At 36.7% G+C, this 25,363-nt stretch overlaps 7 protein-coding genes and 1 non-coding gene across 17 annotated transcripts; 6 read left to right on the top strand and 2 right to left on the bottom strand.

Annotated features, from left to right (window-relative positions):
- Positions 1 to 34: 34 nt before the first annotated feature.
- AT2G42510 (survival motor neuron interacting protein) lies at positions 35 to 3,344 on the bottom strand (the record flags this gene model as incomplete). Of its 6 annotated transcripts, none has more annotated exons than NM_001161098.1 (5): positions 1,782 to 3,063; positions 1,385 to 1,414; positions 857 to 998; positions 562 to 777; positions 107 to 422 (listed from the first exon to the last, which is right to left on the bottom strand). In NM_001161098.1, exons 1-5 carry the CDS (start codon positions 3,037 to 3,039, stop codon positions 107 to 109), a joined length of 1,962 nt encoding a protein of 653 aa, NP_001154570.1. In that variant the 5' UTR covers positions 3,040 to 3,063. The 6 variants fall into 6 exon arrangements, with proteins under 6 accessions (NP_001325020.1, NP_001154570.1, NP_181779.4 ...); NM_129812.5 differs by lacking the exon at positions 1,385 to 1,414 and having other exon boundaries at positions 107 to 528; positions 614 to 777; positions 1,755 to 1,813; positions 1,865 to 3,063; NM_001336980.1 differs by lacking the exon at positions 1,385 to 1,414 and having other exon boundaries at positions 113 to 528; positions 614 to 777; positions 857 to 1,028; positions 1,755 to 1,813; positions 1,895 to 3,063.
- PP2A-3 (protein phosphatase 2A-3) lies at positions 3,308 to 7,099 on the top strand. Of its 5 annotated transcripts, NM_129811.4 has the most exons (11): positions 3,308 to 3,591; positions 4,201 to 4,257; positions 4,389 to 4,472; positions 4,551 to 4,622; positions 4,819 to 4,890; positions 5,131 to 5,171; positions 5,483 to 5,549; positions 5,891 to 6,082; positions 6,182 to 6,271; positions 6,360 to 6,467; positions 6,561 to 7,099. In NM_129811.4, exons 1-11 carry the CDS (start codon positions 3,499 to 3,501, stop codon positions 6,624 to 6,626), a joined length of 942 nt encoding a protein of 313 aa, NP_565974.1. In that variant the 5' UTR covers positions 3,308 to 3,498; the 3' UTR covers positions 6,627 to 7,099. The 5 variants fall into 5 exon arrangements, with proteins under 5 accessions (NP_565974.1, NP_973672.1, NP_001324022.1 ...); NM_201943.2 differs by lacking the exons at positions 4,201 to 4,257; positions 4,389 to 4,472 and having other exon boundaries at positions 6,561 to 7,055; NM_001336979.1 differs by lacking the exons at positions 6,182 to 6,271; positions 6,360 to 6,467; positions 6,561 to 7,099 and adding an exon at positions 5,655 to 5,808 and having other exon boundaries at positions 4,389 to 4,458; positions 4,528 to 4,622; positions 5,891 to 5,913.
- Positions 7,100 to 8,701: 1,602 nt separating this feature from the next.
- Positions 8,702 to 13,318, top strand: AT2G42490 (Copper amine oxidase family protein). The gene is made up of 12 exons (NM_129810.5): positions 8,702 to 9,403; positions 9,616 to 9,725; positions 9,809 to 10,114; positions 10,212 to 10,324; positions 10,405 to 10,735; positions 10,819 to 11,034; positions 11,109 to 11,345; positions 11,609 to 11,794; positions 11,984 to 12,124; positions 12,456 to 12,724; positions 12,818 to 12,899; positions 12,991 to 13,318. Exons 1-12 carry the CDS (start codon positions 9,199 to 9,201, stop codon positions 13,123 to 13,125), a joined length of 2,331 nt encoding a protein of 776 aa, NP_181777.2. The 5' UTR covers positions 8,702 to 9,198; the 3' UTR covers positions 13,126 to 13,318.
- Positions 13,319 to 13,706: 388 nt separating this feature from the next.
- AT2G42485 lies at positions 13,707 to 14,194 on the bottom strand. The gene has a single exon (NR_143771.1). It is a non-coding gene; the product is annotated as an other RNA (non-coding RNA).
- Positions 14,195 to 14,802: 608 nt separating this feature from the next.
- AT2G42480 (MATH domain/coiled-coil protein) lies at positions 14,803 to 16,715 on the top strand. The gene is made up of 4 exons (NM_001336977.1): positions 14,803 to 14,974; positions 15,088 to 15,251; positions 15,571 to 15,797; positions 15,909 to 16,715. The coding sequence occupies exons 1-4, from the start codon at positions 14,874 to 14,876 to the stop codon at positions 16,527 to 16,529; spliced, it is 1,113 nt and encodes a 370-aa protein (NP_001318406.1). The 5' UTR covers positions 14,803 to 14,873; the 3' UTR covers positions 16,530 to 16,715.
- Positions 16,716 to 17,578: 863 nt separating this feature from the next.
- AT2G42475 (MATH domain/coiled-coil protein) lies at positions 17,579 to 18,988 on the top strand. Its single transcript, NM_001336976.1, has 3 exons — positions 17,579 to 17,727; positions 17,865 to 18,025; positions 18,106 to 18,988. The coding sequence occupies exons 1-3, from the start codon at positions 17,624 to 17,626 to the stop codon at positions 18,918 to 18,920; spliced, it is 1,080 nt and encodes a 359-aa protein (NP_001323639.1). The 5' UTR covers positions 17,579 to 17,623; the 3' UTR covers positions 18,921 to 18,988.
- A 624-nt stretch (positions 18,989 to 19,612) lies between these two features.
- On the top strand, positions 19,613 to 20,860 carry AT2G42470 (TRAF-like family protein; the record flags this gene model as incomplete). Its single annotated transcript, NM_129808.2, has 4 exons — positions 19,613 to 19,713; positions 19,850 to 19,998; positions 20,092 to 20,297; positions 20,402 to 20,860. The coding sequence occupies 4 exons, from the start codon at positions 19,613 to 19,615 to the stop codon at positions 20,858 to 20,860; spliced, it is 915 nt and encodes a 304-aa protein (NP_181775.2).
- A 2,408-nt stretch (positions 20,861 to 23,268) lies between these two features.
- Positions 23,269 to 24,856, top strand: AT2G42465 (MATH domain/coiled-coil protein). Its single transcript, NM_001336975.1, has 4 exons — positions 23,269 to 23,418; positions 23,499 to 23,659; positions 23,778 to 24,043; positions 24,122 to 24,856. Exons 1-4 carry the CDS (start codon positions 23,315 to 23,317, stop codon positions 24,836 to 24,838), a joined length of 1,248 nt encoding a protein of 415 aa, NP_001325007.1. The 5' UTR covers positions 23,269 to 23,314; the 3' UTR covers positions 24,839 to 24,856.
- Positions 24,857 to 25,363: the final 507 nt, after the last annotated feature.

Raw genomic sequence — 25,363 nt, 5'->3', positions numbered from 1 at the left:
TCATCAATCTTTCAACTTGCGTGTCGGTTTAGTTTTCTCGTTCTGGATTGTATGTCGGCGACTTATGTTGAACTCTCTTTCTTTTAGTTTTTAATGAATTTAAAATTTAAACTGTTGTAAACACACTTCTCCTCTCATTCCATTTGGCCAAAATATCTGCCTGCGATGGTGATGAGCATATTTGCCATAATGATAACTTGTTCATCTCCAAGACTCCAACCTCTAACGCACGAAGACTCGCACACTTTCTCACAAGAGCTCTGAGACAAGCACTAGTATCAGCATCCGGAGGAGTGTCCACTGATGCACATAATGCTACTACCCATTTGCAGTCGCTACTCTCTAAACCGCTCTCCTTTTCACCAAACATATCCGCTTTCTCAGCTTTGATACCCGTGTCACTGAGTCCATTCCTTGTATCTCTGAAACCATCCCACCAAATGACTCATCAATGTTTGTGTGGGGACGTTTACTGAATATCTCCATGAGTACATCTCCTAAAGACTCGTTGCCATTTTGTTTTAAAGCCTGTGAAAAACCCATAAAACTTAAAGTCATTACTTGTCCGTTAAGAGAAACACTGATAAGTATGCAAGTTGGAAGAAAGGAATACCAGACGAATGTGTGAGAAGTCGGAAAGCAACGAGTCCTCCCATTCCTTCACCGGTTGCAGGTGCTCTGGGAATTTGTGGCATGTAAACACTTTGCTCTTTCTCTCTGTACTTGCTTCCACTTACCTTGGCTACTTTTACATTTGGAATTCGCTTAGCCTCCCACCTTAAATGATGGAAACAACTTAACCATATATGCCTAAATGCAGATACACAGAAAGATTGAAACAGAGTGACATATATACCTGACTCGTCTTAAATATTCAATCCCGTCTTCTGGTGGTCCAGAATCGAAATCAGGTTCTCCATCCACAGCAAACGCAGGCCTCAAAATGCTATTGTAATCGTCATTATCTTCAGTTTTCTCCTCTTTTACAACATAGTCTTCTTCAAGTAGTTAAGTCATCAATTCCTTGCCTAAATGTTCTCATGAAGAAACAAAAAGTCACATTTTCTTGGAATCTCAGTTTTGATTTCTATTGAAGAAACCAATAAAAACAAAGAAAAGAACTAAGCCCATCAAAAAGATTTAGCTTTCAAAGGTATTGATTTTTATTGAAGATGTATGAACATGTACAACTTTTTAGCCGATAAAATCATGGCCATACACACTTTGAACCAAACAAACTCTCTAGACCCCTTTAAACAATCTGAACTAAAGAATCTATATACAGAAAGAATGTATTGTTTCTTAGAAAAGGAAAAATTGGTGAACACAGGATTTATGAAACACAGGCTTCGACAGATTTCTTCAGGTCAATGTACAAAGAGACGGGTTCGTCTTGGTACAGCCGATATGGGACCTGTGGAAAAGAAAACAAACGGCCCCTATCAAAAAGATACTTAGGAACAACCACTGCTGAAAGAGTCGCAGACACTAAGCCCGACTGGATTTGTCACTTTGAGATGACCATTAGAGAAGGAAATCACCATAAAACCGTAGCAAAGAAAAAGCCATTTGAGTGACACACACAAACAAAAATGCAGCAGATATAGCTTAAGGTTATACATGAGCTAAGTAATCTTAACTTGGAGTGACATATTTCTATTAGACCTAAAAGTTTCCTCAACATGTTCAACTAAAAACAGGCAACACCACAAAATGCAGCAGCTAAGATAAAAGTAAAGTAAGTGGAGGGTTACCGAGGATACTCTTGTGATTCTTCAAACCTTCGTACTCAGTCACCAGCTCAGGTAGGAGTCTAGCATACAAGTCACTCCACAGTTTCTTCTGATTCGCAATGTGGGCATACCTCATCGACTCCATTTGGTTCCTAGAGTACATTATCCGCAACTGCTTCCCATTCATTTCTCCACTGTTACGAAAGTCAGAAACTTTGGTTGACGCATTCCTTTCAACAATGCTAGAAGCATTTCCCTTATCAATCGGTTTCTCTACTCCAACTTTCTTATGCTTTCTTGGTGCATCCTTATCAGTGTGTGCAGTTACTGGTCTCTTAGAATGATCTTTACCTTTCTTGTAGAAAGGAACAACATCAAACAACGCAGTATCATCAACCAAATCAATATTCACAGATCTTCCAACAAATGCATTATCCTTAACTCTCACTCTTTCCACCTTCTCACGCTGATCTTTAGACCCATTTCCATTCTTTTCGATCTTATGGATATCAGAAGCCCTAGCGAGCGTGTCCCCATCATTCTTCTTCTCAGTCTCCCAAAGTATTTGAACATCAGAATCTTGTCCCTTCTTCTGAGAGTTCAAAATTTCTTTCATATCAGAGATAGAACCGACGCAATCATCCTCTATCTTGTACACATCATCTCCAAATTGATCACTTTCTGTAGAAATCTCAGAGACTTCCTTAATCTGTTGCAGTTCCTTATTCTCTTCAAGAAACGTGGAACCATCTCCGATTTCAGCGAACAATATTATCTTCTCAGCCTCCACAATCCTCTGACCATCAGAATCTTGTCCCTTCTTCTCCGAGTTCAAACTTTCTTTCATATCAGAGATAGATACGACGAACCCATCAGTCTCAACAACATCCTTTATCTTGAGCACATCATCTCCAAGTCGATCGCCTTCTGTAGTAGAAATCTCAGAGCTTTCCTTAATCTCTTCACCAACCTTATTCTCTTCAAGAATCGTGGAACCATTTTCAGGTACAGAGACTACTACTACTCCAGGACACTCCACATTCATCGCCACGGTTTCTTCAAGAGTCGTTTCGGAGAAAGAAATGTCAATAGAATCCGAATGGATGATTTCTCCATCCTTCTCAAAAACAGAAGTAAAAGGCGAAGACTTTACTTGCTTCTTTGGGCTTATCATCTCTTCAACAGAGTCGTCGTTCTCAACCGGCGGCAAAGAAACGATCTTTAGCGAGTCTTCTGCAAATTCATCCCGAGAAATCGAAGTTTTCCCCGACCCAATACTTTCACCGGTATCAAATCTCGTCGCCATCACAGAGATAAAAAAGAGAGAGCGAGACTGTGAGACTAGAGAGAGAGAGCTTTATGAAGCGAAGGCAAAAGTCTCTCGAGACGATTATATAAGCTGAAACCGGTTCAGTTAAACCGTAGAAGTTAGTATTAAACCGGTGATGGCTATTGCACCAATTAAAGTAGAGGGGTATTATGGTAATAGCAAAAGAAAGAGCTCGAAAGATACAAACCACTCGCTTCTCTCCTCACGCGCCTTCTCAAAATTCGATCTTCTTTCACTGCACACAAAGCGAAGAGACAAAGAAGAGAGAGAGAGAGAGAGAGAGAGAGAGAGAGAGAGAGAGAGAGAAAGTGGGGGAAAAAAGGCGAAGAATACGCAGATTCCATCCAATTTAGGGTTAGGACTTCCCCTAATTTGGAAACCTAGTCCTGTTTCCTGATCTGTTTTCCGGATCGGACGAGAGACGAATTAACGAAAATGGGCGCGAATTCTATTCCGACGGACGCAACCATTGATCTTGATGAGCAGATCTCGCAGCTCATGCAGTGCAAGCCTCTCTCGGAGCAACAGGTGCCTACAACTTTCTCTTTAGACCTTAGCCCTTGACGTTTTCTCTACTTTGTTTTTATCGATGATTGGATCTGTTTTTTTTGTTTTTTTGAGTGGAGTGGTATTTTTTTCTGTGTTTGAGGTTTCTTTGGGTACGAGATTATCAGATTTGATTTGGAAAGTTTCGATTTTTTTTTTTTTTTCTAAATGAACATCTTCAGGAAATGTTATTAGATCTTGGCATGTATGTTCTCACGGAAGCTCATTTGTCACCGCAGTTCTATGGGTTGGAGAATTGGCTTTGCTTCTATGGTTTGATGTTAAATTTTGGCTGATTTGGATTCTTAGCATAGTGATTAATCACATCTAAGCTCGTGTTTTTATGTGCCTGGTAATGTCAATCGGGATTCTTATGGACTGATAAATTTTTAATATTTTCGTATCAATAGCTGATCAATACTTGTTGGTTTTTTTTTTTTCTTAATTGATGCTCCTGTTTGTTGCCTGTGTCAAGTTGATTTCTCTAAGTATATATTTCTATGTCATGTGTTTGATAGTGGTTATTAGCTGCATGTCTTGAGAGTGTTAAAGAGGTGAAAATCATATGCAGCATTGTTTTATTTTCCTTAGGTTAGAGCATTATGCGAGAAAGCCAAGGAGATCTTAATGGATGAAAGCAATGTTCAGGTTAGTTCCTGGTCTTGCATATCTCTTTGGTTGAGCAATTTCTTTCACCACACTTGGTGATTCTATTTTCAGTGTGGTAGATTGTGCTACTAGCCATGAATTTATTAGTTCTTTCTATTTCCTGCATGCAGCCTGTGAAAAGCCCTGTGACAATCTGCGGTGATATTCATGGACAGTTCCATGATCTTGCAGAGCTTTTCCGTATAGGGGGAATGGTAACATCTATAAAATATACAGAGCTCTACAAATAGCTCTACCAATCTTACAAAGTATTAATTTTCTCTTTTTTGCAGTGCCCTGATACCAATTACCTGTTTATGGGAGACTATGTGGACCGTGGTTATTATTCTGTTGAAACTGTTACGGTACGAAGATGAAATATTTAGACTTCCTTTTTTTATTCATTTAAGAGTAGGCTGATTGGCAAGCCAGTCATTGTCTTTTTATATTGGTAACAAGATACCATTAACTTGACGGATATTTTTTTCTTTACAATGTATATATTTTGGGTGTGACTATGAAGTATGCTGATACTGTTTCTCTTTCTTATTCTCTTTCCAGCTGTTAGTCGCCTTAAAGATGCGATATCCTCAGCGAATCACTATTCTTAGAGGAAACCATGAAAGTCGTCAGGTAGACTAATGCTTTATGATTTTATTACTCTGGTTCCACTTGTAAATTCACCTTCTGATGTTAAATACAGTACTTCATTGTGTATCCAGTCTTTTCCATCGTTGAGATCTTGGTTGACACACAATTTCCTTTTTTATAAGTCTCTGTTTTGTCTACAAAATTCGTTTTGTGCACATTTTTTTTATCATATTACTATTTTAATCTGACACAGGCTTTTCTTCTTTTTCTTCCATCTCGCAGATTACTCAGGTTTATGGATTTTATGATGAATGTCTACGAAAGTGAGTCTCCTGGAAAAAATCCTTATACTGGAAAAAAAATCCTTATTTTCTAATGCATTTAAACAATTTTTTTAATTATTATTAGCATTACTATTGTCCTTATATTTTTGCTGTTGCATTGTATGTGTGTATGGTAGCCTGTCCAAAATTGTCTTTTCTTTCTTTACTTCCTGTTTCTGTTAATCCTTTGGGCTTATGATTACTTGCTTATAGTATTGTTCTATGTTGTATAATCTTACACATCCTAGTTTGCAGCTTATTTGGGATATAGATTTTGCAATAAATTTAACAAACCATGTTTTCCTTTTTAGGTACGGCAACGCAAATGTTTGGAAAATCTTTACAGACCTCTTCGACTATTTTCCTCTGACAGCCTTGGTTAGTACCTATCATACATGTCTCACATTTTTCTTCCTTTTTTGTTAGTGGGGGTTCACATATAAGTCTATCCTCGTCCGGTAGTCAATTAATATAGATGATCAGTTCTTTGTCTTGTGCTGGCAGTATTATTTGGAACCAAAGTAGTACTTTTGTACTGTGCTGTCGTATTTCTTTTGCTAGTGTCACATCAATTGCAAGACGTTAGTATTCTGAAAAATGCAAAGAATGGAGATCTGTTATATATGGAAGATTTCATGTATGCCTTATCTGACTAAATCGTTGGTATTTTCTACACAAATTTTTGGGAATCATCAAATCATTATGTTTTTTCCCTGCAGGTTGAGTCAGAAATATTTTGCCTTCATGGTGGATTATCTCCATCTATCGAGACCCTTGACAACATAAGGAATTTTGATCGAGTTCAAGAAGTGCCCCATGAAGGGCCGATGTGTGACTTATTATGGTCTGACCCCGATGACCGATGTGGTTGGGGCATCTCTCCTCGGGGTGCCGGATATACATTTGGTCAGGTAATTACAAGTCTTACGTCTCAGAAACAGTCCTGATTCTCTCTGTTTTTAAAGCAAGTGTCGAATTGACTTTTCTCTTTTTTCATTTTGTTTCCATAGGATATATCTGAACAATTCAATCACACAAACAACTTAAAGCTGATCGCCCGAGCTCACCAGTTGGTTATGGATGGATACAACTGGGCTCACGTAATAATGAAACTATAAACCTTTCTTTGCATAGCTTTGCAAGGCTTAAGATTCTGAGCTCATTTTTACTGTCTTCCCTATCAAACAGGAGCAAAAAGTGGTTACTATTTTCAGTGCACCAAACTATTGTTACCGTTGTGGGAACATGGCCTCGATTCTTGAGGTCGACGACTGCAGGAACCACACCTTCATCCAGGTCTTTCCCCAAATCCCACATGTCTTGTCTGCTAATGAAACTAGTGTAGAAGAATGACCAAAGCTAACTTGAGTATATAAAATGTGAGTGCAGTTTGAACCAGCACCGAGGAGAGGAGAACCAGACGTCACCCGAAGGACTCCAGACTATTTCCTGTGATCACTGGACACAGACTCATCTCAATCAGCAGCTGCAGGCACCCACAAGTGAAAAGTCACAGTTGGCTAACTCTAGATTCTGGTCCTATGCATTGTGTTCAGGTTGCTCTGTTTAAAATTCAACTTAGTGCCCACCACCGGAATATAGTGTGTATTATAGGCGAAGAAGGCTTCTTATCTTCCTCTATAACCAAGAAAAGAAAAAAGATACCCATTATGAACATTGTTTTGTTGATGTTATTAGCTTCTTCTTCTTCTCCCTTCTGCATCAGAATGTGGTTTCATGTGAGAAATCTTCTAATTTTATTTCACGTTATTCGTTCTTGAACATCTCTGATTTTTGAATAGAACCTTGAAATTGTTATGTTTATTTGTTCTTCAAAGCTTGATATAATAACAATAGTCGCTGAACGCATCAGATCAGCCACTCAAAATGTTCGACTGTGAACCTTCTCTTGACTTGCAATCTAACGGCATTGAAGGCTTTGTTGTACTCATGGCTATTGCATTGAGAATGAGATAAATAAAGAACAACATTGAGACTCAGTGCAGACTGGAAGGAGCAAATTGATAGACCTCTAAATGAAGAGCTCAATGAGAAAGCTCCTGAGTTGGTGCTGAGCTGGATAGACAAGTGTTTTAATGTATAGAGTCGTAATCCAGTCTAAATACAAAGTAGCTGTGGGAAGTAGAAGGTTAAAGGTTGTTGTAAAGGGAACACATTCTACTTTCTCGGGACTTTTCTTTGGTCAATCAAGAATTGGTGCTTGTTTCTATCAGTAACTGAACAAAACCAGAGAGTATGAGTTTGATCTTTACCAAACGCAACAAGGCATACAAAGGCAAATCCATAGTAATGACAAAAGATATCTAAGAAATAATAAGATAAGTAATACATTTGCTTAACAACAAAGAACAATATAGTTCTTAGCCAAAAAACATAAAAAAACAATGAACAATATAGTTGAGAACAATGTGATAGACCAAAATCTTATGTATTCATTCATCAAAAGAGAACAGTTTATATTGGAATTCTAAACGTTTTGCCTACTATTGAAGGTTTCACAAGAAACAAAACAAACCAAAGACTAGAAAACAAAGTGTAATTCAATAGTCTACGTTAACATGACGTGTTTTCGCACCGAAGACAATAATATATAAACTGTGATGACAGAATATGGAGTCATGGACTATGTAAGGCTAAACTAGATTATGGAGTCATGGACGAATGAAGAGTTTTTAATTTCGTGAATTTCATAAATAATGTGAGCCTCGTAATACCACTAGTTGTAGACAGCGGTTCTTTGGTGGTCGATATTGCATGGATTATGCGGTCCACTCCACGATCTAATTATTACAACTATATACATATATTTATATATCATGCACTATATTTGTATTTTACAATCTTAAAACCATAACATATCAAAACACTTTGATTAGTAACTTTTGTAATTTTATAAGCTTCTTGTGATTTTTATGTGATAAAACATAAACGACACCAATTCGTTTTTTTTTGTTTTCATACATATTTTCTATAATATCTGTCAGGATCTAATAATTAATATACTGCTCTAAAAGTATATATCATATCAATTGTCTCCAAGTTTTGGTGAAACACCTCAAACTCAAGTTAATAAGACTATTTTGGTTGTATTCATGTTTTTTTTTTGGCTATGTTCCATTCTGCTTACTTCTTAAAACAATGTAGTGTCCAATAACAGCATAAACCTGATAAGAATAATAATTATGCGTGTAGAATTTTGGTGAAACACGTCAAACTTATTTAACAAAACATATATGTTTCATTTTTTTTTGGTTAATTTTTTCCCAATTTTTTTATTTTGAAATAAATTTTCGGATAGTGACATATAACCTTATGTAGTCTGTCAATTGTCATATTTTTCTATTTCCATCATCCTATATACTTTACCTTTGTTAAAACTCCTTAGATAAGAACTTCCAATATTTTCCTTACCTATATTTTAATTTCCAGTTTTATATATTTAGTACTTAAAAAATTCAAATGGAAAATATGTTTGACTCTAATTAGACACATATAATATATATTTCCAAATAGTAAATTACAAATTGAGAAACTCATGAACAATAGTGCATCCACGTCGTTATCCAAGTTGGATTTCTTTCTAAAACAAATAATTAGACCTTTAAAAAAAAATATAAATAGGTACTTGTTAAAAAGTAGGAGAGCCCACAAATAAGGCTTTGGCCGCTTCTGCTTGGACTCTCCAACAAAAATCAAACTCTTTAAAAAAACAAACAAATTGAAGAGCGATTATACGATCACGGAGAACTCAAGATCCGGTGACGAATCCAACTTCTTGTGACGGAGCTCAAGTCGAGAGAGAGAAGACTGTACTAGTAGTAGTAGCTGTGGATTTTTGTGTCATCATCGGAGATCGGAATCTTCTTCTTCTTCTTCTTCTTGGAGCTTCTAGAAGTGGAGAGAAGGGGGAAGATCAAGCGACGGATAGTGATAGGTTTTGCTGTATGTCAGTGGATTGTGTTGAAACTGATTTTGGTGGATTTGGAGAACTTGTGAACCCTATTCAATGGCCTCAGCTTCGAAAAAGACGTCGGCATGTCCTCACCACGGTGGCTCTCTTCCGCCTCCCAAACTCGTCTCCGCTGCTCCCGATACCGTTGCTGTATGGTCCGACGCTGACGATCAGCGAGCCTCTAAAGTTTCTTTGGAATCCGTTATCCGCCCTGTCGATTCGTTTCCTGATAATACTGCCAAGAAACCTGCCAACAAAGGTTTGATTTGATCGTTGATCGTCCTTCATTCTTCTGATGTTAGCTCGCGATTCGTTTGAATTACTTGACTTCTTGTTTACTGGAATTTGTTGATGATGGTTACTTTTTGTGAAATTGGTTCTTGTCTACTTGATGGCTTCTGATTGAGATCTAATTGTGATCACTATTGTGGTTTCTGTGAAGTTGATTTTCTGTTGTGATCACCAATGCAGGGATTTCTGTGATGCCAAGGACTGAAACCAAGCACCCATTGGATCCTCTTTCTGCTGCAGAAATATCAGTTGCTGTGGCGACTGTTCGCGCAGCTGGTGCCAATCCTGAGGTGCGCAAACTTACTTGATTCTTGACAAATGCAGAATGCTTGATAACATTGTCACTGAAACTGTTTTACTTTTTCTTTGGCAGGTTAGGGATGGCATGCGTTTCATTGAGGTGGCATCAGTGGAACCAGATAAACAAGTTGTGGCGCTCGCTGATGCTTACTTTTTCCCACCGTTCCAGCCATCACTACTTCCAAGAACTAAATCTGGACCTGTGATTCCGATGAAGCTCCCTCCAAGGCGAGCTAGACTTGTTGTTTACAACCAAAAGTCTAATGAGACAAGTGTATGGATTGTGGCATTGTCTGAAGTTCATGCTGTCACTCGGGGTGGACATCACAGGGGAAGAGTTGTTTCCTCACAAGTTATACCTGATGTTCAGCCACCCATGGTATGTTAAACTATGTTTTAAGGAATTGGATCTCTAAGTGACTTTTAGATGCTACCGTTGTTTGCCAGTCTCTAAGTTTAGATTCTTTTGATTTTAGGATGCGGCTGAATATGCTGAATGTGAAGCGATTGTCAAAGACTTCCCACCATTCATAGAGGCAATGAAGAGGAGAGGTATTGAAGACATGGATCTAGTGATGGTTGATCCCTGGTATGTTAACAACATCATCGTTTCTGTTGACAATTAAGGTGTACTTCTTCTCTGAGCCTACCTCTTAATGTATTGTGCAGGTGTGTGGGTTATCACAGTGAGGCTGACGCTCCTAGTCGTAGGCTTGCAAAGCCCCTTATATACTGTCGGACTGATAGTGATTCCCCTATGGAAAATGGATATGCTCGTCCAGTTGAGGGCATTTATGTACTTGTAGACATGCAAAACATGGTGGTGATTGAATTTGAAGACCGTAAGTTTGTGCCACTCCCCCCACCTGACCCTTTGAGGAATTATACCCCAGGTGAAAGTAGAGGGGGTGTTGATAGAAGTGATGTTAAGCCTCTCCAGATTATTCAGCCTGAAGGTCCAAGTTTTCGTGTAAGGGGTTACTTTGTCGAGTGGCAGAAGGTAGATTTCCAGTAATAGCCTACTTGAAACCAAGTGATTATGCTTAAGCTTATTTCTAAATTGGCTCAACATTTTGTTTACAGTGGAACTTTCGTATTGGATTCACTCCAAGGGAAGGTTTAGTCATACATTCGGTAGCATATGTTGATGGCAGTCGAGGTCGAAGGCCTGTTGCACACAGGCTAAGTTTTGTGGAAATGGTTGTGCCTTATGGCGATCCTAATGAGCCACATTACAGGAAAAATGCTTTTGATGCAGGGGAGGATGGTCTCGGGAAAAACGCACATTCGCTTAAGAAGGTTTGACATCAGTTTTTTTTTTGGTGTTCTTACCACTCAGATCTCAGTTTGTGTTTAACAATCGGTTTTTATAGGGGTGTGACTGTCTGGGATCTATCAAGTACTTCGATGCCCATTTCACAAATTTCACTGGAGGAGTTGAAACAATTGAGAACTGTGTTTGCTTGCATGAAGAAGATCATGGGATTTTGTGGAAACATCAGGACTGGAGAACAGGATTAGCCGAAGTGCGAAGATCTAGGAGACTAACTGTCTCTTTTCTATGTACTGTTGCCAACTACGAGTATGGGTTTTACTGGCACTTCTACCAGGTTAGTGGAATACGTGATTCTTCATTTCTTGAGTAAAGCAGATATTAGTCATATTTGCATCTAATTTCTATAGGGAAGACAAATGATGTGTCTCCGCATGAGAATAAATCCTGAGTTTAGTGGCACTTTGCTTGTGATTTTTCACTTGAGGACATTGATTTACAGTGCTGAATCCGAGTTTCATTTGTTTTCTGATTTGTAGTTTCATCTTTCTAGATATTTGAAGACCAATATCATTTTATGTCTTGAATGTCTTACTGTAGGATGGGAAAATCGAAGCTGAAGTAAAACTTACTGGTATCCTCAGTTTAGGAGCTCTGCAGCCAGGTGAAACTCGAAAGTACGGTACTACTATTGCTCCTGGGTTGTATGCACCAGTCCATCAACATTTCTTTATCGCTCGCATGGATATGTCTGTTGACTGTAAACCTGCTGAAGCTTTTAATCAGGTACCTTTTTATGATGCTGCTCTTCTTCTTGTTATTTACTTACATATGCGGATTATTTTCTCAGTATTTAGGAATGGCATTGGTAGCATATGAATTTTAGAAGTCCCTATAGTTCTTGAAAAAAAATCTTAGATACATGTTGTCAGCTGGTTTTGCTCAATAGTCAGCTTAATCCACTTTTATCTGTAGGTAGTTGAGGTAAATGTTAGAGTTGACGAGCGAGGTGAGAACAATGTCCACAACAATGCGTTTTATGCGGAAGAGAAGTTACTTAAATCTGAGGCAGTGGCGATGCGTGACTGTGACCCTCTTTCTGCTCGCCATTGGATTGTAAGCAAAAACCGTACCTTGCATGTTCTCGTCCATTTATTGCATGTTTAACTTTCACATTGTCAGTGCTCGTACCCGTCTCTGTAATATCCTTGTTTATATTTCTTTCATCCTTGACTATCTACTAGTCTCATCCTTGAGACTGGATTTGGGATAAGAGATCACCTGAGCATCCCTAAGTTTCAGTCATGTGTTTATATAGTCTCATACTTGAGTTCCTTTACCAAAAAATCATCTCAGAGTTTCATTGAATATGATTTGTAGCTGAAGTATAGATGGTATACTCACGCAAGATGTATATTCAACACAAATCATTGTAATGTGTTATCAGGTAAGGAACACAAGGACTGTAAACAGGACGGGCCAATTAACGGGATACAAACTTGTTCCGGGTTCAAATTGTTTGCCATTAGCTCGACCCGAGGCGAAGTTTCTAAGAAGAGCCGCTTTCCTGAAGCATAATCTCTGGGTTACCCGTTACGCCCCAGACGAGAAGTTTCCTGGAGGAGAATTCCCAAACCAAAACCCACGGGCTGGTGAAGGTCTTGCCACATGGGTGAAACAGAATCGCTCCTTGGAAGAATCTGACGTCGTTCTTTGGTCTGTATCCTTGTTTTACTTATCTGATTCAGTTAAAAACTACTACTTACCAAATTATGTGACTTTCAATGTGGAATTTTCATTTGTCACCAGGTACGTGTTTGGGATCACACATGTTCCTAGACTTGAAGATTGGCCGGTTATGCCCGTCGAACATATTGGTTTCACACTAATGGTAAGTTAAATCTTTGACTGTAACTTTCAATGGAAAAAAAACCTTACAAAGGATTGGTTAAAAAATGTTTTGGGTTTTGGGTAAAATACAGCCACATGGATTTTTCAACTGCTCACCGGCAGTAGATGTGCCACCGAATCCATGCGAATTGGAGACTAAGGAGAGTGAAGTCAAAGAGGTTGTAGCACCGAAAGCTCTTCAGACTGGTTTACTTTCAAAGCTTTGAAGAATATGAATATCATTTGTTTTCTTTCTTTGATCTCTTAAAAAATTGGAGGCGTTGCTGTTGGTTAAGAACAATTTCATATTTGAATCTTTTATTTTCGTGTTTGGTGTGTGTGTTTGCAAGACTAAAAAGACCTTTGTCATTGGAATATTTCTATTAAAATTTCATATTTGAATCTTTTATTTTCGTGTTTGGTGTGTGTGTTCTTCTATGAATTGCATTAGTTTCATACTTTGGAAAAGAGAAGCAAATAAATATAAACATTGGAAGAGAGGAGCAACATCTCTACTATTTTCATTTTATAAGCCAATCAGAGCGCTCCATGTCATACCCCATTCTCACCTTTTACGTGATTTCACACCCACTCTCACTAATCGCGTGTTGAGGGCGTGTCTACGTTTTCTGAGGGTTCTAACCCACCAAATGGCTTGTTTTGAAACACACTCGCTCTTTTTTAAAAAAGCCTCGAGTGCGTGATTTCAGTGTTTTTCTCCTTTAATTCCAATTCAAACCCAACCGAAATCAATTGAATTTTTCAAAACCATGTAAATCGAACCGAAATTAAAAACACAAACGACAAACTAGCAATTGTCACTTCCACAATTGATCCAACTCCGACGAACCAGATTGATAATTTTGATTCGATTCCACACAGATAACATATAGTCCAAACCAAATGCAATTCATATAGCCTAAAAATCTTAGCTAAAACCCAAAGAAAAACACTGGAGTTACCTGTTGCATAAGTAGCACTGCTCTTGCCCACATATATGTAGCAGAGACGAGATGGCTCCAAGTCCCATGGAGTCGCTCTTGCCACAAATCAATTCACAAATTAAGAAATTGAGCTCAGAAAATTTCAGAAGAATTCTCGATCATAACATTATGCGGTGGTGGTGGCTGTGAATAGCCGACAGAAGTTGCTACGGTGGGTCTCATAAGAAATTGATTCGGCATCGCCGCCGGTTTCACGGTCCACATAGTAACTCCGATTTGCTTGTGCGGATTTTATTAGCCCTTCTCTCTCCCTTTTTCGTGGTGATGGTGAATCCAGTCTCACATATGACATATCTACCGAAAAGAGAAAACAAGTGAAAAATGAAAAGAAGTCATTTGCCCACTTTGAAAACAATTATTGAAGTTTAAAGAATGGGCTATGGCCCAACAGAAAAAATAGAGGAAAAATTGGGAGGAATGAATCATTAAACGTGGGTTTAGGTGGGTCAAGACACAAACAACTAACCAATTAAGCCAACCAAACCATAATAGTTCATGTTCAAATGATTCATTGCTCCCATTTTTATGCGGGGTCAGCTGACCCACCTTTCTTCCACGGGTCTGCCCCCGCCACAACCAACAGACTTCTGAGAAGATTCTCCTTAATTAATTGAAAATGTAAAATTTATTTTAGTAGAAAAAGTATAATATTGTAGAATTTTTTTATTTTTTTTCATTAGTAGATAAAGTAAAATTTGTTTTTTACTTAGATATTAACGAAGAGAGGAATGATTATCTATTTCTTTATTTGGAGGAATGATTATTTTTAGTCTAATTAAGTATTGGTTTATCAATTATTTTATTTATTGATTTATTTGTCAGTTTTGTTTTTGAGCTAGGGTTTTGAGAAGGTTTTTCTTGTTCTATAAAAAGAGGACTTTTATGCGTGAAACTAACAAATAAATTTTCTCAGAAACTCATTCGTCTTTGCTCAAACTAACAAAAATCTACGAAAGCGTTTTTGGTCAGCTATGTGGAATCAAAAGCCGTGTTTTAGGTTTGAGATAGATAACTTCTCGGAGAAGAAAGATGTGATAGCGTCTAAGGCATTCGTGAGTGGAGGATGCGAATGGTAAATCGAGAAGAATTGGATATTTCATTAGCTTTGTTATTCAATTCTCTATTTATATTCAAGAATAACGTTTTATTGAAAAACTGATATTTCTTTGTTTTATATTCTTTCAGGTTCCTTTACCTCTATCCGAAGGGACAGAGTCTTAATGATGATCACATGTCTTTGTATCTGTCCGTTGCAAATAGTAAATCCTTGGGAAGTGGATGGAAACGGAGTGCTAAATTTTACTTCTCTGTGCTGAATGAATCTGACAAAGAACTCTACAGATCAACTAGTAATGAAGTTTATATATCTTGCATGTTTTTTTCTTTCTTTTTGGTGATTTGTCATTTGTGTCTGGATTTTTAAACGATCTAGTATAGATTTCAAAGCAGCATTGACTGTGAAGATGGTTTATTTCTCTAGATTGATGGTATACTAATAAGAATATTAGACTTGGTTTGATTCCGACTCTTATCAACTGGTCATGCCATGCTGAACTTTATATAGGATGTTTTTGCAACAGGAAATAGCCTAAACTTATGTTTGAATCTTGAAGAGGTGAAATTATACATGAGCAAGCGTTTTATGTCTTTTCTGTTTATGATTTGCAGTTAGCCAAGAATTCTGTCTGTTTTGCGTTCAGGCTCTAGCCTGGGGTATCCGAAAGGCTTTGCCTCTTAGCAAGTTTGAGGAAAAAGGGTTTTTGGAGAAGGACAAACTCATCGTTGAAGTCTACATCAAAAATTTTGAAGCAGTGGATGGAGAAGGCGGAGGTGTATCAAAGAAGGAGGAGGAGGAGACTGTCGAGATTATCGGTTCCCAGGATTATGCTTCTCAGGCAAGTTTCAAAGGATCCGTCTCTTTTTCTGTTTTTGAATAAATGCCTTGCTTTCTAGGGTTGCGTCTTTGCGTCTTTTTCTGAGTAACAAAAACATGTTTTCCTTGGCAGGTTACTTTAGTGAGAAAGATATTCGCAGAGCACCCAGAAATTGCAGAAGAGTTCAAACCAAAGAACCAAGTGTTCAAGAAAGAATACATGAATATCCTAAGAAACGCTTACCGCAAGGTTAGTGAGCTAGCGGAAGTAAAGATGGACTGGGTGAAGTCAAAGATTGAAGAAGTTTCCTTGGAGATAAAGAAACGAAATGATGAGGTTAGTGAAGTTCCCTTGGATAATAAGATAGCAGATGATGATGATGATGATTATGATGAATGGGAGCAAGACATCGAGGAACGCCTCAAGAATCTTGAGGGGATGGAATTTGACTCCAAGTTGGACAGTTTGAAGTCAAAGCTTGATGAAATTTCCTTAGAGAGGAAGAAATCATATGATGCTGATGGGTCTCGGGTCCAGCAACTCGAGGAACGAGTCAAGGATATTGAGCTGATTTTGAAGTCAAAGCTTGAGGAAGTTTCCTCGGAGAAGAAGAAGAAAGCAGATGCTGATGGGTCTCTAGAGGATAGAGTGAAGAATCTTGAGCTAATGGTGTCAGATCTCAAAGTTGAAGTGGACAACGAGAAGGCCAAATCTTCTGCTGATGGATTTTTGTTGGTTGAGGAGGTTGCTTGATGTGGAGATCAAGTTTTCTTAGTTCCTTTCCTTTTTACTTTTTATTTTGTTTTCTAATAGTAGAGATTCGGCTAAATGGAAAGACCTGGTTATGTTTGGTTTTTGGCTTTCATTCTCTGTTTTACATGCGTCGCTTTGGACGTTTTTGTTTAAAGTGGGGTTTCTAAAGTTAATGTTCTTTTATGTTGAATAAAATCTGGAAAGATCGAGCTCCATATATACATCTGGTAACCAATTTAACTTCCATGTTTTGATTCAAGAAAAAGATCCAACACTTTCCAGAAGGACTATCTCTAGCAAACTCTACATGCATGCGGAACCTTTCCAATTCCACCATTGATTATATTATCTTCCCATGTCTTGTCTTCCTACTCTGTTCCTGGTCATTTGTTAACGATTTATATGATTTTGTTTTTCGATTTATTTGTTTAATTAGAAGAACATAAAGTTAGGGAAATAGCTTAGGTTACAAGATTTGTAAAAGCAAAAAAAAAATAAAAAAAAAATCTTCGGCTTTGGTTTAGTTCGATGAAATTTTTGAGGGAGACAACTAGCCACGGCCACGATTTCCACGTACACGAGCTTTGGAGGATGCTTTAATGGACGTTTTAACATCTCTGTTTTTGATTTGTCTACCGTATTATGCAAGAATCAGCATCATTGATAGGTAGGATATAAACTCCGAGATAAAGTTTACGAAACTCCGGGAAATCTTACAAAACAGTTGATTTTGATTTTATCTATTAAAAAATAAATAAAAATTGAGCGTTCCTTGTTGGTTTTGAGATAGAGTTTTATAGAATATATATTTTTTTTAATGGTCAAGATAAAGTTTGAGAAATCTTACAAAACAGTTGATTTTGATTTTATCTATTAAAAAATAAATAAAAATTGAGCGTTTCTTGTTGGTTTTGAGATAGAGTTTTATAGAGTTTTTTTTTTTTTTTAAGGTCAAGATAAAGTTTGGTTATTGCTATATATTAGATAGAGAAGGGTTTACGTGTGAGAAATCTTAAGTATCAAAAACAAGTTTTGTGAGAAACTTTTTTTGCTCCAAGTAACAGTCCCTAAGAATTAAAGCGTCTAAACGAGATATGGAGAATCATCAGAAGACGAGTTTCACCTTTGAGATAGAAAACTTTTCAGAGAGGAAATATTTGATATGGTCTCCTATATTCATAAGCGGCCAATGCCATTGGTAAGGATATTCAGATTTCTTAAATTCGTATACGTTCACTAGATTCACGAAAAAAAACTTTATTAAGGTATCTAATTATATTAGTTTGTATAAGAAAATCGGATTTAAATAATCTTTGTATTTATTTTCTATCTCAGGTTTGTTAAAGTTTATCCGATAAAAGACAATAACTACGATCACGTGTCTGTGTATCTGCACGTTGCGAATCCTCAATCACTACGACCTGGATGGAAAAGGAGAGCTCATTTTTCATTGATTCTGTCTAATCAATCAGGCAAAGAGGTCAAAATACCATCTGGTAATAAACTTATCTTAAACTTGTTTTGGAGTAAAATATAGTTAAGTTGATATATCTGTTTGTTTATTAATGTTTTTTAGATTCATGCGACTTGTTCTGCACTGAGTTGTCATCGAGTTATCCCAAAATATTGCCTCCTATCAAGCTTAAAGAAGAAGGGTTTTTGGAGAACGACAAACTGATCATTACGGTGGAAGTAAAAGTAGTTGAAGTTGTTCATCCAGGAGAGTTAACTGGGAAGGAGATGGTAGAATTCAAGGAATTACAGGATCTTTACAATGGGGTCCAACAAAATAAGGAAGTTGTTAAGAATTGTGAGCTGATGAATATGGACATGAAGCAGGACAGTTTGAAGTCAAATCATCATGAGGTTTCCTTGAAGGACAAGAAACGAGATGATGCTGATGAGTCTCGGTTCCAAAAACTAGAGGAACGCCTCAAGAATCTCGAGTTGATGGAGTTGGACTGTTTGAAATCAAAGCTTGAGGAAGTTTCGATAAAGAATAAGAAAGCAGATGCTGATAGGTCTCGGGTCCAACGACTAGAGGAACGCCTCAAGAATCTTGAGCTAATGGATTTGGACTGTTTGAAATCAAAGCTTGAGTTAGTTTCGATAAAGAATAAGAAAGCAGATGCTGATAGGTCTCGGATCCAACGACTAGAGGAACGTGTTAAGAAACTTGAGCTGATGGAATTGGACGATTTGAAGTCAAAGCTTGAGGAGGTTTCCTTGGAGAGGAAGAAATCAGACGATGCTTATAGGTCTCGGGTCTACCAACTCGAGGAATGCTTCAAGAACCTTGAGCTGATGGTGTTGGATTTCAAAGTTGAACTGGACAAGAAAAAGGACAAATCTTGTGATGATGGATTTTTGTTGGTCGACGAGTTTGCTTAATGTAGAGAGATCAAGTGGTTAGTAGTTTATAGATTTTATTTAATAGACACTATTATCGATTCATTTATTTCGTTTTTATGTTGGTTTATGAATTCTAATAGTCAAAAGACCTAGTTTATCTGCGTCATTTCTGGATATTTTTTCGTTCCAACATTAACCAACAAATCGTTTATCCTTACACTTACCATATTTTCACGTTTGAGATGGATAATTTCTCAAAGAAGGATGCAGCGATACGAACTCATCCATTTAGATTTAAATATAACATTATTGTAACTGGTTTCTTTATTTATCTAATTAATTTGATGAAGAATATATAACATTTAAATTGATCTTTTGTTTATGTATTAGAGATGAAATTAACATATGTATCTAAATTGAAATACATATCTGTCATTAAAATTATTAGTAATTGTGACAAATGCATCATTATCACAACTAACCACACAAGACTTTTATGAAAGAAAAAAAAAATGTTCATGACTTAGTTATAAAGAGGAATAGGATTATATTTGGTTAATTAATTATTGCTTCTGACTTTGTTTTAAAAATATTAATTTTCAGCTTTTCCTTATATCTTTTGAGATAGGGTTTTAAAAAGTTTTGTTTTATTTTCAATGTCTATAAATATTAAACAGACGTGTGAGATTCTTCCAAGTAACAAAAGCCTAAGAAAGCGTCTCGGAAGAGATATGGAGAATCATGAGCAGACGAGTTTCACGTTTGAGATAGATAACTTCTTGGAGAAGGGAGATGCGATATCTCCTATATTCATAAGCGGCGGATGCGAATGGTAAAACGAGCAGAATCAGTTCTTTAGCTTTCTTAAACTCGTTCACTAGACTCAACAAAAACTTGTTCTCGAAGATCGATGTATCTTATTAGTTTGTATGTTTAGGGTTTAATCTTTGTATTTTTTTCTTTCTCAGGTTTATTAGGGTTTGGCAAATTGAAGATCACTTGGCTGTGACTCTGAGCGTTCCGAATCTTGAATCCTTACGATATGGATGGGAAAGGAGAACCAAGTATTCATTCATTGTGTTGAATCAATCAGGCAGAGAGCTCGAACGAACATTTGGTAATTAACTTCAACTATATATATAATATATGTATCTTATTGCCGAAGAAGAAAGGTTGAGAATTTTATTTTGTTTTTTTGTTTGCCTCACAGAAGTAGAAGGTCTCTTCTGTACTGAATTATTAGAATGGTGTCATCCCAAAGTAATGCCTACGAACAAGCTTCAAGAAGTTTGTTTAGAAAATAATAAACTGATCATTGAAGTCCAAGTAAAAGTACTTGAAGTTGTTCATGAAGGAGGGGTAACAACTGAGAAGGAGATGTTCAATATTGAGGGTTTCGATGTTCTCTATACTCAGGTATGTTAAGTATCCCCTAGTTTCTTTTTTAGTACTTAGAGCTCATAATTTCCTCTGGATTGTTTTTCGATCATGTTAACATTGATTTTGCTTAATGTTGTCAGGTGTCTCGGGTCAGCTGGCTTTTCGTGGAACATCCAAACATTGCAGTAGATGTCAGAATAAAGAACCAGTTGGTGAGGACGGCATACATTAATGTTCTCCTCGGTCTTATCGAGACACTAGACAGGTCTCCACGGAGTCTTTCAGAGACTGACCTTAGAGACGCTCACATCGAGTTGAGCGAGCTAACAGAAGCAGGATTCAAGGTAGATTGGTTAAAGAAAAAGCTTGAGGAGGTTTCCTTGGCGAGGAAGAATGACATTTCTGATGGTTCTCAGGTGGAAGAACTCGAGGAACATGTCAAGAATCTCAAACTTGAGCTGGACAATGAGAAGATTAAATCTTCTACTGCTTCTGAAAGAGTTTTGTTGTTGGAGAAAGAGGTGTTAGATCTCAAAATTGAACTGGATCGGACAAGGAGAGGTCAGCCAAATCTCCTATATCTAAAGTTGCGTTATTGAAGGATGCTGCAGATTCCTTCCCACTTCTCGTTAACCAGCTGCAGATTCCTTCTCGTTTGAGTTCATAATTTTTTTATAAAGAGATTCTTTCTCACTTGCTTCTCAATCTCAAAACACTAAGTCACTAGTTTTTCAATTTAGGAAAAAATTGGTTAATATATTCTTGATCCAAAGAGATTTTGCCTAAACATCTCATAGCTGGGGACAATAATTCTTTGTCTCAGTTCTTATCACTTTTTTCAAGCAAGTTTGAATACCTAGTCTTTTTTTTTTCCATTCCCTGACTTGTTTTTTTTTATATCATTTTTGGTTACATAATAGAAGTATATAACCAACGCAGTCTCACTCTTTGTATTTGGTCACTACACAACTATATTATTACTAAGTTCATTGATAGTTCTCTGTTTTTTTAAAATAGATCAAAACGTCCCCTAAGGTGCCTTGAAACACAAGTTTTTAAATGCAAAACAGAGGAAACAAACTATAGGTAATTGATTGCGTCTCTTCTTCTATCTCAAGAATTCGTCCCACCAAATTAAACTTTGTAAATTATTAGAAGAGGAGTGACAGATATTGCTACAAAAATAGACTTTCCAACAAACGTTGCAAAATGAAATAAATACAATCGCTATTTAGGAGTAGAAAATCCATAGTTATTAATTTTTATTTATGTTTTCCATATTTTTAACCATAATTTGGTTATTATTTATAAAAGCAATTTCATTTATAATTAAACCTTTTTGAAAATATTATCTAAGAGAAAAAAAAGAAGCAAAAGTTACTTTTATCCTAATAAAAAACCGCATACAACTGATCTGTAAGTTTTGGAATTTAAATAAGATAATAAGTTACAGATCTAGTTAATATAATTATGACTAATTGTATTAAACTTTTTATATGAAGATTTTGGTCTAGTTATCTCGTTTGATTAATTATTACGGGTTCGGTTTTCCTATATTAAGAGTAAAAATTTAAGAAACCATTTTGTTAAACTTGAGAGTTGAGAGAGCAGCATCTTTTAGCAAATGGAGACAGAATTGAAGAAGGCTTTTACATGGGAGATTGATAACTTCTCCCAAAGGAACGATCATGCATAAACTCGGAAACCTTCTCAATGGGCGGCTGCGAATGGTAAATCGATCGAGAAGCATCAGATCTTTAGATTTCTTATAATAACATGTTGTTACAAGTTAAAAGTGTTTAATCTTGTAGGTTTCTTGGGGTATATGCCAAGGGATTTTTTTCTGATCACTTGTATGTGTACTTTGGTGTTTCGAATCCTGAATCAATGGAACCTGGATGGAAAATGAGAGCTAGTTATTACGTCGTTTTGTTGAATCAATCCGGCAAAGAGCTCTGTAGAACATCTGGTAATGACATTATAATCTCCCACTTGTTTAATATCTGAAAGAAATAGAAAAATTTGATTAAAGATCCCTCTGTGTATATCTTTCTTACAGAAGCATGCAACTTGTTCTGCCCCGAGGTCTCAAACTGGTGTTTCTCTAAGACGTTGCCTCTTAGCAAGCTTCAAGAAAAAGGGTTTCTGGAGAACAACAAACTAACCATTGAAGTCTACATTAAAGTAGCTGAAGTTGTTTCATGAAGAAAAATCAACTGAGAATTAGATGTTACATCTAGTTAACATTATTACATTTTTTTCTTGTGCATGCAGGTTAAATCAGTGAGTTGGATCTTCGTGAAGCATCCAGACACTGCAGTACATTTCTTACCAAAGAACAAACTGGTGAAGAAAGCACATATGAATACTCTCCTCTGCCTCATCAAGACACTGAGAAAGCCTCCTCTAAGTTTGTCTGAGACTGAGCTAAGCAATGCTTACAGCGAGTTGACTAAGTTAACGGAAGTAGGCTTCAAGCTAGACTGGTTAAAGTCAAAGCTTGAGAAGGCTTCCTTGGAGAGGAAGAAATCAGTTTCTGATGGTTCTCAGGTACAACAACTGAAGGAACAAGTCAAGAATCTGGAGCTTACTGTGTGGGATCTCAAAGTTGAACTAGAAAAGGAGAAGATCGTTGCTGATAAAGTTTTTTCGTTTGAGTTCATAGATTTTTTCATAAAGAGATTCTTTCTCTCTTGTTTCTCAATCTCAAAACATTAATTAACTATGTTTTCTGTCAAAGCTTAAAAAGGTTTCATTAATTAACAAATCTCCAAATTACTAAATTACTTATCAGCCAATTAAATAAAAGAATATGATTTTTCAAGATTTTGTAATTGCATGGATTGTAAATATAATCAGATTAATACTTGTTCCCCCTTTTTCGTAGATAAGGATTATCTTTATATTTAATTTTGAGGTTTTCTTTCTTCCACTAATCAGATTTCGTGTGTGTCTAGATCTCCGCCTACGATTCAAGGATCAAACAAATCTCCAAGTATTTCGTCTGTTTTCTCCTCCCTCGAAGAACTACCAAAACCTTAAAAAGTAAACAGATGGGGACGCAATTCCGCAAAGCTTTAACTTTGACGGTAACCAACTTCTCCCAAAAGAGCTCTCCGATAAACTCTCCTCCTTTCCCAAGCGGTGGCTGCAATTGGTAAGAGTCTCTCTTTAGCTAGCTTTCTTAAGTTTCTTCTCTGCATGCAACAATAATAATCTTATTGTTGTTTTTGTCAGGTATATTAAATTTTATCCCAAGGGAAGTGCTGATGATAATTACTTGTCTTTGTTCCTGTCCCCTGATGATCCTAAATCACTTGGACTTAATTGGAAAAGGAGAGCTAATTTTTACTTTGTTTTGCTGAATCAATCAGGCAAAGAACTTCATCGAACACCTGGTACGTATTTTAACTCATCTTCTCTCTGTGTGACTGTGTCTCTAAGAGAACTACACACATCTTATCTGATTGAAGATGAAGAAAACTTGAAGTTACACTTTTGTTTTTGTCTTAACAGAAATAGGTGATCAATGGTTTTGTGATGACTCACTAAGCTGGGGTTTTCCACAGACATTGCCTCGAAAAAAGCTTCTAGACAAAATCTTTCTTGATAACGACAGATTCAACATTGAAATCTATATTAAAGTTATTGAAGTTGTTGAAGGATATCATATGTTTCCAGCTTCATTCACTAATAAGCTCTTAAGAAGTTCCTTAGAGTATCCAGATAAGTCTGAGAAGGAAACTGTGGATATCAATGGTTTCAAGGTTCTTTCTTCTCAGGTAAGTTGCTTTTTTGGTTTTTTCTGGTTGATAAAAACCACACAAGATTCAAACTCAAAATTCATTTTTCTTTGGCAGGTTACTTCAGTGAAGCGAATTTTCGAGGAGCATCCAGATATAGCAGAAGATTTCAGATCAAAGAACCAAGTAGTGAAGACAGAATACATGAGTGTCCTTCTTAGGGTCATCGAGACAATGGCTAAACCGCCACAGAGTATTTCAGAGACTGAGCTAAGCAACGTTCATAGCGAATTGACCGAGCTGACGGAAGTAGGTTTTAAGTTGGAGTGGTTGAAGGCAAAACTTGAGGAGGTTTGCGTGGCGTTTAAGAAAGCAAATGCTGATGGGTGTCGGATTCAACAACTTGAGGAACACGTCAAGAATCTTGAGCAGACTGTGTCAGATCTCAAAGTTGAAATGGACAAGGAGAAGGCTAAATCTACTGCTAAAGTTTTGTCGTTGGAGGATACATTGTCTGATCTCAAAACTGAACTGGGTAAGGAGAAGGCAAAGAATGCTACTGCTACTGATAAATTTTTGTTGTTGAAGGATACTTATTCTGATCTCAAAGTTGAACTGGAGAAGGAGAAAGCCAAATCTACTAGTGCTGCTGCTAAAGTTTTGTCGTTGAAAGAGGCTTTGTCTGATCTCAAAGTTGAACTGGATGATCAGAAGATAGTAAATTCTGCTACAACTGCTAATGTTTTATCGTGGGAAGATGATGATGATTTATTTTCACATACTAACTGTTTAGGAATTCAGCAGAAGACAAATGCCTACAAAAGAATAAACTGAAATAACTGTTTATGTTCATTGATAGTTTCATTAATCTCGTGTTCTGTTTTTTCACATCAAAAATGTAAATTTATTATATCAAACTTATAAACAGACATTACTCTGTTCTTGATTGTGTGTTTGCCATTCGCATCCGCCTCATGAAAGCAAAGCATTTGGAATGATTTGTGTTATTATAACAAATCATATGTTATTCATATCATATATTTTTTTAAGTCTTCTAATATCTAATATTATTAAATTAGTGATCTGGAAAAAAACTTAAAAATCCAATGTTATTTAAGACATTTTCATTTTTAATGACTTTTAAAGATTTAGATATTTTCTTAGTTAAAAATACAAATATCTAAATCACATGGTTTTAAGTGGGATTTGGGGAGATTTTTCTTGGTTAACTTTCTTGAATTCATTGAAAATCATATAAAAACACATTAAAAATCAAATCATTTAAAATATAGGGTTGACTACACCCCTAGATTTTGTTTCCCTATTAAAATAGGATTTATAAGCCTAACAAAAAAAAAA

The sequence above is a fragment of the Arabidopsis thaliana genome, chromosome 2 (assembly GCF_000001735.4).
Source record: "Arabidopsis thaliana chromosome 2, partial sequence".
NCBI lineage: Eukaryota > Viridiplantae > Streptophyta > Magnoliopsida > Brassicales > Brassicaceae > Arabidopsis > Arabidopsis thaliana.
Note: the sequence above shows the minus strand (reverse complement) of the source record. Positions and strands in the feature narration are given on the sequence as shown.